Below are 15,049 nucleotides of genomic sequence, written 5' to 3'. Positions count from 1 at the left end.
TTAGATAACAGCTGAGTAACTCATTTGAACAGCAGTGGTTGAGAGGTAAATACTAGGTAGGCCAACAAAGAGGGCGGTGTGCTCTTCTATAGTTGTGGGATATTCTTAGACCACCAGAGAAGTTACCAGGCCTCAGCTTAATTGACAAAGTCAGGTTGTCCAAATCAGAGCAGGGTCCACATTGCCAGTGTCGTGACATGGCACATCTCAGTCAACTTAATATTGGTTTCAGCCCACTGTGGCTTGATTCTAATTCTCACTTTTGAACTCAAGTATCTAAGAAGACTGAAAGATAGGACTTTCAGTATGGTATGGCCTGGGAGGGGCAGATGGGAGTCTGTCGATTTGGGAGTTGGGGATAGTAACCATGGTATAAATCATGATACCACCTACTTAGAGGTACAGAAATGGGGGCAACAAACAATATGCTGTAGAAACTCAGCAGGCTGAGCAACCTCCCAAACTACATTACAATGGATTCCTGCAGGGTTTCAACACAAACCATAGATGATCAGTTTCTTCCTACAGATACTGCTGGAACCACTGATATCCTCCAGCAGACCGTTGCACCAGATTCCAGCATCTGTAGTCTCTTGTGCCTAGAGAGACTTGCACAAGTTGAACAGGTTATGCCTCAACACCATTGGGACCAATATCGCAGAAGGATTTACTGGTCTGTTGGTGGGGGAAAAAGTATAAGGAAGCTTATTATCTAAATAGAATTGGAAGAAAAACAAGAGAGCCAGGAGATGTGAGTATGAGGAAATCTGCAGATGCTGGAAATTCAAGCAACGCACACAAAATGCTGGAGAAATGCAGCAGGCCAGGCAGCATCTATAGGAAGAAGTACAGTTGACGTTTCGGGCTGAGACCCTTCGTCAGGACTAACTGAAAGTATAGATAGTAAGAGATTTGAAAGGGGAAGATCTGAAATGATAGAAGAAGACAGGAGGGGGAGGGATGAAGCTAAGAGTTGGAAAGTTGATTGGCAAAAGGGATACGGAGCTGGAGAAGGGAAAGGATCATGGGATGGGAGGCCAGGGTGAAAGAAAGGGGGAGGGGAGCACCAAAGGAAGATGGACAGCAAGCAAGGAGTGATTGTGAGAGGGGCAGAGAGAGAGAAAATGGGAAAAAATAATAAATAAATAAGGGATGGGTTAAGAAGGGGAGGAGGGGCATTAACGGAAGTTAGAGAAATCAATGTTCATGCCATCAGGTTGGAGGCTACCCAGACGGTATATACGGTGTGGTTCCTCCAACCTGAGTGTGGCTTCATCTTGACTGTAGAGGAGGCCATGGGTAGACATATCAGAAGATGTGAGGCTTCGTTTGTTCTTTACTTTGGGTGGGGTGCGCGCATATCACGTGGTAGTGTCACAATGTATGCAGTACACCTACTTTTACATATCACCTGTAATGAATTACTTAAACAAACCAAAATGCTTAAACAATATATTTGCCATATTATTTAAGTACTACTGAAATATTTAAAAAAACTTCATTCTCCCTGCTTAACTATAAACTCCAACTCAATATACAATGCATCGCAATTATATACACAGTATATTATATCATACAACAACTACTGGAAATACAGGTGTCCACAGCATAGCAAATTTTAAATTGTCCCATTTAGACCTTAAGATAACCTCCACAGAGATTAAATCTTACTCTTGTGAGATAACGTCTCTCCTGACAATGGGGAGTCACTCTGCTTGGCAGGTGAGACTTGAGGCTGTGAAACAATCTCAGGTTCTGGGGCTTCCTCCTCGGTGGTTGTAGGAGTTGACTCTGGGACTGCAAGAAGTAGTTCTGATGGCTCTGGACACCTTTCTTCTCCGACAATTGACTCTGCTCTCAACAAATGATCGATGTGTCATCTCAATATGATCTCAGATGCAATCTCTACTGTTTAGAGAGTGTTCCAGTTCTGTCCTTAATCTTTCCAAGTACCCACATTTGATCACCTCTATAGTCCCTCGTCAGGACTGCTTGTCCAGGAGTGAAACATCAAACCTCCTTGTTTGGGGAGCCTTCAATTTGTCTCAGCTGTTTGTCCTGCACCATCCTCCTGAGATTGGGTTTGAGGAGAACGTAAGGAACACCCAGGAACAGCATGGGTGGTGAATCGTTGGTTGTGGAGTGTGCTGCATTATGATATGCAAGGAGGAAATTGGTGAACTTCTGACTCAGTGTTAGTGTAGTGTGTACTGCTGACATTGCATGCAGTGCTTTCTTTAGCCTATGGACAAGCCTTTCTGCCAAGTCAGTTGTAGCTGGGTGGTACGGTGCAGATGTAATATGTCTTATTTCATTCATTTTCAGGAATGACTGAAATTGTTGAACCACGAACTGTGGTCCGTTGTCACAGACTAAGTGTTCCGGAACACCAGTCCTGAAAAAGTGGCTTCTGAATACATCAACAGCGTGCAAGACTGCGGACTCTTGACATACAAAGGAACCAAGGGAGTGGGAGGAGAGGTGAGGTTCGTAAAGCATGATTTGCAGAAGGTTGATCTGCTGTTACAGCATGCAATTGGGAGTGTTAACTTTACTTATTGCCAGTGTTACGAATGAGGAGCAACTCTGATGGGCAGAAGGGCGCAAAGTCGCCCCCCCCCCTTTTGAGAATCGCAAAATCGCTATTATTTTGGGTCTGATACCAAGGAAATGAGAGAGAGACAACGCAGAGATACACAAAAGTGGAATGTCTCCTAACAAAAGCGGAACGGAACTGCTGATTACTGCTATTGTCTCTTGGAGAAGGATTGTGTATTGAGTACTGTTCTATTCATTGAAACCCCTCAGGGGGCAACCAGAGTGGTCTGGTTGATGGGTTGCATCATCCCAACCTGATTTACACCCGAGACCCCGTGAGTGGGGATAAAAGTAAGGTCTGGGGAACACCCCTCAGACACACCAGGAGAGACGCTACAAGACCGGTGGGGGCTTGTGTGTGTGTCCACCCTTGCCTGGGTGATGAGTCCGCCACGGAAGAACGGTCTAGCTAAAGGACGGAGGGGGTCATACATGAATGACCCCAACAACAATGGATCAAGATCGTAAAGGAAAGTCGGCAAGTCAATCTCTCTCCCTCTCCCTCTCCCTCTCCCTCTCCCTCTCCCTCTCCCTCTCCCTCTCCCTCTCCCTCTCCCTCTCCCTCTCCCCCTCCCCCTCCCCCTCCCCCTCCCCACAGCGACCAACAACTACTGCAGCCTGCATGAACAGAACTGAACTTTATATTTCCATTGGACAATTCATTATCCCCTAGACAACGATAGAGCTTATTTCTTATTGATTATTATTATACCTGCACTTTTAGGTTTAGTATTGATGACGTATATTATCTGTATATTTGCATTGATATTATTTTTGTGTATTTTTACTAATAAATACTGTTAAAAATAGTATCACCAGACTCCAACGGATACTCCTATCTTTGCTGGTAAGACACCCAGTTACGGGGTTCGTAACACCAGAGGAACTGAATACAGAAGTAGAGAGGTTATATTTCAGTTATATAGGTCGCTGGTGAGACTGCATCTGAAGCACTGAGTATCAGGTTTAAGGAAATATATTAGTTCATTGGGAGAAGAACTGCCAGACTAATAGTGGGCAAGTTGCCATATAAGGAGAGGTTGGACAAGTCAAGCCACTGCAATCTGGAAGAGTGAGTGGCGGCTTGCTACAAACTTGTAAGATCTTGAGTGCTCGTTATGGAGGAACCTAAAACTGGGAGTCACTGCTTAAAAGCAAAGGGTTTACCTCATTAAGTCAGAATGTTATAAAACTCTTTCTCCTTTTGAATCTTTCCTCCTCAAAGGCTGGTAGTCAAGAGTCAAGAAAATGTTGATGGGGTGGTCCATCCATAAACAAGAGGGAATCTACAGATGCTGTAAATCCAAGCAACACACTCAAAGTGCTGGAGGAACTCAACAGGCCAGGCAGCACCGGGCCAAGACCTTTTGGCAGGACTGGGGGAGAAAAGCTGTGGAGTGGATTTAACAGGTGGGGGGAGGGGAGAAAGAGAAACACAAGGTGATAGGAATGAAGTAAAGAGCTGGGAAGTTGATTGGTGAAAGAGATACAAGGCTGGAGAAGGGGAAGTCTAACAGAAGGCCATGGAGGAAAGAAAATGGGAGGAGCACAAAAGGGAGATGACGGGCAGGCAAGGAGATAAGGTCAGAGGGAAAAGGGGATGGGGAATGGTGAAGGAGAGCAGGGGCATTATTGGAAGTTTGAGAAATCTATGTTCATGCCATTAGGTTGGAGGCTACCTAGATGGAAGGTAAGGTGTTGTTCCTCCAACCTGAGTGTGGCCTCATCGTAACAGAGGAGGCCATGGATTGACATATCGGAATGGGAAGTGGAATTAAAATGGGTGGCCACTGGGAGATTGCGCTTCTTCTGGAAGATGCTCAGTGAAGTGTTCTCCCAATCTACGTCTGGTCCCACCAATATACAGGAGGCCACACTGGCAGCACTGGACACAGTATATGACCCCAACAGGCTCACAGGTGAAGTGTCATCTCACCTGGAAGGACTGTTTGGGGCCCTGAATGATAGTGAGGGAGGAGGTGTAGGGGCAGGAGTAGCACTTGTTCCACTTGCAAGGAGAAGTACCAGGAGGGAAATCAGTGGGGATGGTCCACCATGATCTACTAGAATGACAGGCCAGGTTTCAGGGGACAAATAGCCTCTTTGTGCTTCTATTTCTTAGGCCCATGGTTTCATTACTACCAATCTATATGATCTCCAGTCATGCAGGCATTCCAAATCATTGCTTTCTTCAAACTCTGGTAGAAGCCTTGGCCTCAGTTGCCCAGGCCCCAAGGTTTGAAGTTCTGCTGCCTCTCTACCTCACTCTTTCCTTTTAGACACTTCCTTAAAACCTATCATTCTGGCCAGGCACTCATAATCATATGTCCTAACATGTCTAAATTTGGTTTGGTTACACAATCATGAAGTGCTTGCAATGCTGCAGAGATAATTTAAATGGAATTAACAAAGAACTTGACAAAATCCCACACAGTAGACTGGTTCAGAAGGCTAGGGAACTTGGTGTGTTGGGAAACTGGATCTAAAATTGGCTTAGTGATAGGAGTAGGAGGGCTGATTTTTCTGATTATAAGTCAGAAGTCTAACCAATCGTGTACCACAGTATTCAGTGCTGGGACTTTTGTTTGTCATATGTATAAATGACTTGGATGAAAATGCAAAGGATAAGATTAGTAGGTTTGCTGATAAACAAAAATTGGTAGAATGGTGAAGAAGGTTGTGAAATGATACAGTGGAGCATAAATCAATTGGGAGAGATGGAGTTTACGTGTGAGATAATTTCATTTTGAGATGCCAGGCACTAACAGGACATCAAAAGTCAATGGTAGGGACCTCAGGAGTGCTGATGCATCTTGGGGTTCTAGTTCATAGCAGCCTGAAAATGGCAACACAGATGGATAGGGTAGTGAAGCAGATATTCAACATACTTGTCTCCATGTTGAAAATAAGATTGGATTATTTATTTACTTAGCGAATCAGAGAAGAGTAGGCCCTTCCAGCCACTTGAGCTGTACCACCCCAGCAGCCCCACAATTCCAATTAACCCTAACCTCATCACAGGACATCTTACAATGACCGATTACACTATCTGGTACATCTTAGGACTCTGGGAGGAAACTGGAGCACCCTGGGGTAAACCCAAACATTCCTCGGGGAGGACATGCAGAGACTCCTTACAGAATGGTGCTGGAATTGAACTCTGAACTCTGGAACGCCTGTAGTTGTAATACAGTCACACTTATCGCTATGCTTCGTGGTGCCCATGCCATGTGGCAAGATGTCATGTTGCAGCTGTTGGCAAGGCCACTTATGGTATATTGTGTACAGTTCTGGCCAACACACCACTGGAAAGATGTGATACATTAGACAGATTGTAGAAGCAATTCTCCAGGATGTTATAGGGATGGATTGGGTGAGCTGGTTTTCTTCTTGCTGGAATGTTGGAGGTTGAGAAGTGATTTTATTGAGCTTTATAAAAATAATGAGGGGTAAAGATATTGTAGATAGTCAGCCTTTTTTTTTGCAGATTAGGGGAGCCTAAAACTAGAGGGCATAGGTTTAAGATGAGAGGATGAGGTATTTAAAGAGGACTTGAGGGGCAAGTTTTTCACCAAGTTGTGGGGTCCATGGAGCAAGGTGGCAGATATAATTACAGCACCTGAGGGGCATTTGAACAGGAAAGGAATAGAGCAGTACAGGCAAATGGAATGAAATAAATGTAAGATCATGGCTGAATCACACAGCAATTTCTCTCAAGACTTGAGGTGTTCGAAGCCACTCCATAATGTATCTTAAAGGAGATTTGTTGCATGATGAAGGGTAATGGTTGGCTGACCAAGCTCATTATGATACTTTCAGCAATCCACACTTAGCAAAAATTCAAAATTATTCATGAATGGTTTAAAAGCAGTCTCCAAGTCTGCCGCATCTTTCAATCTTTATATATATTATACACAATATATAGATTACCATCAGTGTATATACTCAGTGGCCACTTCATTAGGTGCAGCAGTGGAACTTAGTGTGATCTTCTGCTGCTGTAGCCCATCCATTTCAAGGTTTGATGTGTCGTGCATTCAGAGATGCTCTTCCGCACACTGTTGTAACGTGTGGTTATTTGAGTTACTGTCATCATCCTGTCTGTTTGAATCAGTGTAGCCATTCTCCTCTGACTTCTTTCATTGACAAGGTATTTTTGCCCACAGAACTGCCACTCACAGGATTTGTTTTTTTTGCTTTCAGACTATTCTCTGAAAATCGCAGAAGATCATCGATTTCTGAGATGTTCAACCTGCCCCGCCTGGCACCAACAATCATTCCATAGTCGCTTAGATCATATTTCTTCCTCATTTTGCTGTTTGGTTTGAATGGTTACAGGCCTCCTGACCATGCCGGCATGCTTTTATGCATTGAATTGCTGCCACATGATTGGCTGAATAAATATTTGCATTAACAAGCAGGCGTACCTAATAAAGTGGCCATTGAGTGTACCTTTTTCTTCTACTTCGATCCAGTTCCTCAGGATTGAGGTTGACTTCCTTCCACTCTTCTTCCATTGGTTCTGAGATGGTGAATGAGCCAATGATACCTTGCAAACTTATCCACAGGTGAGACAGGAAGTAGCTAATGGGACAGGTGGGTAGATGTGAAGTGGTGTGTCCTTTCTGACGCATACACGGAATTTTGTTTTTCCAGTGCCTGGCCTCAAGTTCCTCAATTCCATCCTGAGTATTTCTGCTCCATTTTGAGTGGTTATGGGTCAGAGGTTCCCAGGAATCAGTAGGGAATTTGTACATTTTCAACCAGACCTTGAGCACATTCCTGAATCATCTCCTCTGTCAATATTCTGCTCTTCTTTTTTCCATGACCGCGGATCCTAAAAATCGGTGGTGAAGTGCTTCAGTTGTAGGTCTAAATCTTCGTTCATCACACTTGGAAAGATATTCCGATTATGATGCACACAACTACTACATCTACTGAGTGACATAAGCACAAATTGCTGGAGGAACTCAGCAGGGCAAACAGTATCTAGGGAGGGAAATGAAAAGTCAACATTTCGGGGTTGAGACCCTTCCTCAGGACTGGAAAGGGAGGGGGCAGAAATTAAAATAAAAAGCAAGGTGGAGAGGGAAGAGCACAAGCTGGCAGGAAATGGATGAGTCCAGGGGAAGGTAGGTAGTGATTAAGTTATTTAACCAAGATTACAGTATAATGACAGTATAATTATCAAGTTCATTGTGTTACAGCCAGGCACACTTGAAGGTGTGCTTGTCTTGATCAATCAGGGAATGTACTGTATTTAACTCTTTACAAGAGTTAGGGCTTCATGTTACAAGTATACATGTTGGTGAGAACACACCTGGAGTATCGAGTACTGCTATAGGAAGGATGTCATTAAGCTGGAAGCAGAGCAGAAAAGATTCACAAGGAATTCAGCAGGACAGGACTTGAGCTAAAAGGAGAAGCCAGATAAGGTGGGCTGTTTTATGCGCCAGAGCACGAGAGGCTGAGGGGTAACCTTATAGAGATATGTAAAGTCATGAGGACCGTAGATAAGGTAAATGATCAAAGTATTCTTTGCAGGGCAGGGACATTTAAAATGAAGGGGCATAGATTTAAGGTGAGAGAGCAGTGATTTAAAGGGGACCTGAGGTGGTAAATGTTTCCACAGAGAGGGTGGTAGGTAGAGGAATGTGCTGCCCGAGGAAGTGGCACAATCTTTAAAAGTCAGCTGGACAGGTACATGGGAGGAAATGTTTAGGACAGGGGTTCCCAACCCTTGTCATGCCATGAACCAGTATCATTAAGCAATGGATCTGTGGACCCCAGGTTGGGGACACCTGGTGTTTTGGGAATATCAGACAAACAGACAAATTTGGACTTGGTCAGGTAGGCAAATTGTTTGGCATGGATGAGTTGTACAGAAGAGTCTGTAACCAGGCGACAAAAATTTACAACTCAATGGCCGAGACTCCTAAAATTCATTGATGAATAGATGGGTGACAGGTCTACATCTCATCGAGCATATTCGGGAAGATTTTCCAGGGGACCTCAGATATTGCATGTACAGTTAATTGATTAAATTTCAATGAGATTATAGTATCATTATTGTGTTATAATTAATGATCTACCTTTAGGTCTGTGACATTTCATAAAACAGATTATGAACCTTATGCTACTCTGTGCAATAGCTGCCATAAAAGCTTATTGCAAAAGATTAAATAGTTCTTTCCACCAAAGTGAAGAAAACAATGATGCAAATAATGTTTGATCAATGGCTCAGTTATTTATGGAATTTTAATGAGAACAAATGACTGCCATTGTTCCACTGCAAAGTCATTGCCAACACTTGTAGAAGAATTTCGCCGGCTGGCAAAAAGCTCTGTGATACCCTGGCATCATGAAATTCACTATATAAAGGTAGTAACACGTAATAAATACTGGAGGAACTCAGCAGTTTAGGCAGCATCTATGGAGGGAAATGAACATTCAACGTTTCAGGCCAAGACCCTTTTACCAAGACCTGTTCCACTCATTCTATTGTGTCTGAAGCTCACCTACCCTGCCCATTTTAGCAAAGGGTAACTCGCAGAAAATATTCAAAAATTGAAATTAATTAATCAACAGAGTTGAGATGCATAGAAATATATAAACATGGGAACAGAAGCAAGCCATTCAGCCCATCTGATCTAGTTCACTATTCCACATATCAGCATGATTGATTATCCATTTCAGAATCATTTTCCTGCTTTCTCCCCATAGCCATTGACACCTTTAATATTTAGGTACAGTACTGTATAGAGTTTTAGACACGGTTATATAGCTAGGGTGCCTAAGACTTTTGCCACAGTACTGTATGAATTTTATGGCTTTGCACTATACTGCTGCTGCAAAAAAAAAACAAATTTCATGGCATATGAGTGATAAACCTGATTCTACATGGGTTTCTATCGTGGACTGAGAGCAGGAAGGGAGCAGGCAGAAGGGAATCATAGTTGGGGAAGGAGGAAGGGGGGGGGGGAAGAGTGGTAAACACCAAAGAAACATCCTGCAAAGATCCATAAACCAATTGTTTGGAATCAAATGACCTTGCCTGGTCTCTCAGGACTGCGAGCACCTGCACCTGTGCCACCCCCTGCCCCTGGCACTCCTCTGCCACCTGTCCCACACCCTCCTCCGGCACTCCACCCTCACCATTTCCAATATCCTTTGCTCCCGCCAGATTTACAAACTCACCCTCCGCTCCACATTGACAAATACAGTACTGTGCAAAAGTCTCGGGCACCCTAGCAACATATAGGTGCCTGAGACTTTTATAGAGTACTGTATATCCACCTATATTGCCACAAATTAACTGTATTTTGCTGATTTACACGGTGGCATAATTTTGAGTCATTTGATTTATAAAAATTTCAGTAAAAAGCACTAGGAAAGCTATGAAACAATGTAAAATGCATCTATAAACACACGACTTTCCATAACCGAAACAAACCAAGATCTGCAATTCTCATTTTTCACAAATCATCCTTGTCATACTCACAAGTTCAGGTAACATGAGAAGATCGGGGATGCTGGTGAATAATTTTAACCCTGAAGGAATAATTGAATCAGATGGAGCACTAACATTGCTGGTCTCTGGTGATGCCATAGTATTTTATCACACACAATAAAACTTGTTCTAAACCTTTGTGCCTTGCTGTCACCTGCAACAGCCAGCAACCATAGCACAGCAAAATGAGCACAGAACTGGACCTGCCTCCTCCTATCTTTTCACCTGAAAAACTGGTTTTGGTGATTTATACCAGACACTCCCAAAAATGCCATTGCTTTGTATTCATTCAGTGATTGCTGTCTCAACGGGCAAATACAGCGAAACCCAAAACAGGCGAGTTGAAGTTAAATACTGAGCGTTCAGCTGAAACTTCATTTTAAAAAAAATGCAATCGTGCACATGGAAAAATTGAGCAACTGGTCTGCACCCCTGCAGTTTAGTTCCCTTCTCTGCATATGTAGGTTAACTGCAGTGTGAAATCTCAGACTGAATCTTTGTTCACAACCTGTTCCCACCCAGAAATCTACACCACCACAAGCATGTCTGTCAGACAAGGATCTGTTTGACAGAAACAATCAAATGACACACATTATTCAGGCGTGTAACTTCTGCACGTCCACTGACATTGTACTTTACTTGCACTCTGGTGCTTTAAACATAAACTACCTGCTAAAAAAAAGTTTAAAAAAAGGTCCCAGCTTTATTGAATAAGCACTAGCAACAGAGGTTTTCAACAAGGATTAGAACAAGAACTGCTTGAATAAATGCCTTGGTGTATAAGCTTTATTTAAAGAATAAACACAGGAGTTTCTGCAGATGCTGTAGATCCAGAGTGGTGCAGAGAGGAACTCAGTAGGTCGGGCAGCGTCAATGGAAAGGAATGGAGAGTTGATGCTTTGGACAGAGACCCTTTTTCAAGGCATTTATTTTAAAAATGCTTCTCCTTCTGAGACAGCACAGCTGATAACATGCGAAAGTGCCGAAATCCTGAGGCTGCATCTCTGGCCATCACAAGGTAGACTATAAGGTCAAAAGTCTTGTAATGAGTTCTTCGGGCCACTGCAGGGGGTCAGAGAGCATTCAGCTCCGAGGATTTTAGAACACCTGAAATGGTTAATTGTTCTTTAATTGATTGTGATTTCCTTGTGTTTTTCTTGAGCAATTCACTTTTTGTAAAGCAGTCTCCTGGTGCCTTCTGTTTCAACTTGTTAAGTTTATTTTGATGGGCTCAGGGATTCTGTGTTACTTATATTATGTAAGCAGATGCCCAATTAGTGCTAATTACGGGGTCCTGGTTTTACTTCTCGTGGTGTTGCTCGGCCGAGCCACCAATGCTCTTTTGGAATGATTATGAATAAACTCTTGTTCATTCTGTCTTTCCTCTGCACTTGGGTTCTGGTATTGCCAGCGCACTCAGTGATGTCCATCGTATCATACTAGCAGGCCACTCATTAATCTTCGAACAGTGGAACAGAAGCTGACCTTGAGCTATGCTTTCAAGCTTCCCGACCTTCTCCCAGACAGGAGGTGTCTAAGGTTACCATAGTGTATAGCTCAGCTGTGAAAGTGGGCAAAGCACTGGCAGATGGAATTTAATTCAGACAAGTATGAAGTGAAGCATTCTGTGAAATAAAACCAGGGGTGTGTGTGTGTGTGTGTGTGTGTGTATTTACATATGTATACATCCTAAAGAAATACTGGATTAGTTGAGGCTTCTTCACTAAATATATTTAAGACACAGTTAGATAGATTTTTACATAGTGGGGGAATTAAGGGTTATGGGGAAAAGGCAGGTAGATGGAGCTGAGTTTACGGACAGAATCAGCCATGATCTTATTGAATGACGGGGCAGGCTGGATGGGCCGGATGGCCTACTCCTGCTCCTATTTCTTATGTAGATCCTTTTTCAAATGTAGCTGCTGTTGTGCCCTCTATGTAGCTGCATCAATATGTTGGGCCCAGGATGGATCCTCAGAGATGTTGACACCCAGGAGCTTGAAATTGCTCGCCCTTTCCACTTCTGATCCCTCACTGAGAACCGGTGTGTGTTCCCTCATCTTGCCCTTTCTGAAGTCCACAATCAGTTCTTTGACTGCAAGGTTGTTGCTGCGCCACCACTCAAACAGCTGATATATCTCACTCCTGTTTGCTCTCTCGTCACCATCTGCCAACAGTAGTTGGGTCATTAGCAGATTTATAGATGCCATTCGAGCTGTTCCTAGCCACAGAGACGTGGGTGGAGGGAGAGTAGAGCAGTGGCCTAAGGACACATCCCTGAGGTGTGCCAGACTGACATTCAGCAATGATCAAAAAAACAATAGTTTGGAATGGAATCAAATGACCTTGCTGGCGCCACCAACTCCTCCACCTCCCCACCCCATCCCTGGCACTCCTTCTCTACCACACCCTCCCACAGTGCTCCACCCTCATGTTCCCAACATGCCCTGCCAGATTTACAAACTTGTTCTCCGCTCCACGTTGACAAGTACATTACTGTACAAAAGCCTCGGGCACCCTGGCTATATATATCTGTGCCTAGAACTTTTGCACACTACTGTAGTTCCCTGAAAACAGGAACACAGATAAAGCAAGGTGGAGAGAAGAGGTACCATGCTTGTCTTCATTTGCTGAGTCGTTGTCTATAAAACATGGGTCAGGCTACACTTGGAGTATTGAACTCTAAGCCCCTAAGATATAGGAGCAGAATTAGGCCATTTGGCCCACTGAATCTGCTCCGCTATTCAATCATGTCTGATTACTTCCCCTCTCAAACCCATTCTCTTTCCTTCTTTCCATAACCTTTTACGCCGTTACTAATCAAGAACCTATCAACCCCTGCTTTAAATATACCCATCGACTTGGCTTTTACGAGTTGTGTGTCATTCTGATGACAACACTATAGGAATGAAATGATTACGCTAGAAATGGAGCAAAAAAGAATCATGAGGATGTTACTTGGACTGGAGGGAGGGCTCGAGTAATTAGGTGACAATGGATAGGCCAGATGTGGAGTGCAGGAGGCTGAGAGGTGACATGATAGATGTATATAATGTAACATTATGAGAGGCATAGATAGGGTAGTTATTGGCAACAGCCCATGGTATGATGCCTAAAATTAAATGGCAAAGGTTTGAGGTGAAAGGGAGGAGGATTTAAGGGGATCATACAGTACTTGGTGAGCAGCCAGATGAGGTGGTGGAATCAGGAACAGTAACAACATTTAAGAGGCAATTGACAGGTTATTGAGTGAGCATGGCATAGAGGGTGCCAGTGGATGCCGTCTCGCTGGCTCTCCACTCCGCTTTGGAGCACTGGACAACAGCAATACACATGTCAGGCTGCAGTTTAAATTCAGCCAACACACACAAAATCCTGGAGGAAATCAGCAGGTCAGGCAGCATCAATGGAAAAGAGTACAGTCAACGTTTCAGTCCAACATCTTTCAGCAAGTCCTGCTCAGCATTTCATTGGGTGACGACAGGACCAGGTTAGTCCTTCATAACACCAGCAACGGGTAGAACCTTAGCATGTGGTGACACTTCATGTTTGTGTACTCTGGCCCTTCACTCACCATGATGCATCCCACCTCTCCAATAAATCACCAACTTTTATCTATCCTGGGGGTGAAGGCAGAGGATGTGTGGTGAGCTGATTTTGTGTTGTTCATTTAAATTACTTCCTACCTTGCCTGCGTTCTTAGTACCAGCTCTTACTCCTGTTCTCTGCCAGTCCCCTTATGGTTTGTAGTTTCATTCCTGTGCCCTGCCACGAAAAGGTAACCTTTCTTTACGTGGAAGTATTTATTGTGCTTTTCAATATCCTGTGGATATTGCTAAACACAAAAGGAAATCTGGATACGTTTACGATGAGGTTATGTTGGGGTATGTTTTTTACCCCATTGCTCTGGAGAGCCATACCTTCTGACCATCCTGGATCTTCAGATGAAATGGAAGACAGCACAGGAGTATGGTATGAACCATACCTACATCATGCATGGCAACAGGGGCACCGCGCTCGTCATGGCCAGGTTCTTCTCTGCCTTCAAGAGGAAGAGCTGTTCCCACTTTCCCAACTTCTGATACGCCTAGGCTATCAGGTCCAGCCAATCCTTGACACGCTCCTCCCAGCCAGATTCCCAGTGCAGAATGTGACTGTCAGCAAGAACAATGAAGAGACATGTCAACACAACTTCAACAGTGCGCTGTTGAAAGCATTCTGACCAGTTGATATGGTATGTATTTCCATTTCCATGCCCTGACAGATATAGTTGTTCACCATGCTCTTCAATGCTCTACAGGTGTAACTGAACCCACAATAAATCTTGACACAAACTTGCTTCTCAGAAAATTTGAAATGTGGTTAACTGTGAGTCAGCAGTTAGATCCAAGATGCTGAATAGTGAATCTTTTAGACTTAAGTCTCCAGAGGTAAGCTTAAGTTCAACCTGACAACATGCATGGAATGTCTGGGAACACTGGAAAGACTAGCAGTAACGTTGTGCAAAGCCTGGAACCAATCCCTTGAAGCATGGAAGCACCAGCCAGCATTGATTCAGCATTTGTAGACCTGATGATGATAATAATAATAACTTTATTTACAGATCATTTTTCATACAGATGATATATTTCAAAGTGCTTTACAATGGAATACAAATACAAAAATAAAATTAAAAATAAACATGAAAATAAAAGACAAAAAGATGTTAGTTAAAAGCAAAGTTAAATAAACAGCATCTGAGGTGGCATTTAAAAGCATCAACTGAGTCTGCATCCATTATAGTTTTAGGCATCGAATTCCTCAGTGTAAGAGCTTAGTTCAAAAAAAGCTGACCTGCCAATTATCTTTTGAGGGAGATTGTATAAATTTAAGCGACTGACAGAAGAAGACCTGGTAACTCGAGCAGGGTTATTAAACGATCTGTGATGTACTCTGGTCTCA

The 15,049-nt window shown here is 43.4% G+C and overlaps 1 protein-coding gene across 3 annotated transcripts in view; it reads right to left on the bottom strand.

Moving 5' to 3' along the window:
* Positions 1–10,310, bottom strand: part of LOC140733109 (myelin and lymphocyte protein-like) — a 33,428-nt gene extending 23,118 nt beyond the window's left edge. For all 3 annotated transcript variants that reach the window (XR_012100228.1, XM_073055965.1, XM_073055964.1), the window contains exon 1: positions 10,100–10,310. Coding sequence is in view for 2 of the 3 variants with exons in the window: in XM_073055965.1 (XP_072912066.1) it covers positions 10,100–10,207 (108 nt within the window). In the remaining variant the exon portion in view is untranslated. The remainder of the gene's footprint in view (positions 1–10,099) is intronic.
* Between the last annotated feature and the right edge of the window lie 4,739 nt (positions 10,311–15,049).

Source organism: Hemitrygon akajei, chromosome 9 (assembly GCF_048418815.1).
Source record: "Hemitrygon akajei chromosome 9, sHemAka1.3, whole genome shotgun sequence".
In the NCBI taxonomy this organism is placed as follows: Eukaryota; Metazoa; Chordata; class Chondrichthyes; order Myliobatiformes; family Dasyatidae; genus Hemitrygon; species Hemitrygon akajei.
Note: the sequence above shows the minus strand (reverse complement) of the source record. Positions and strands in the feature narration are given on the sequence as shown.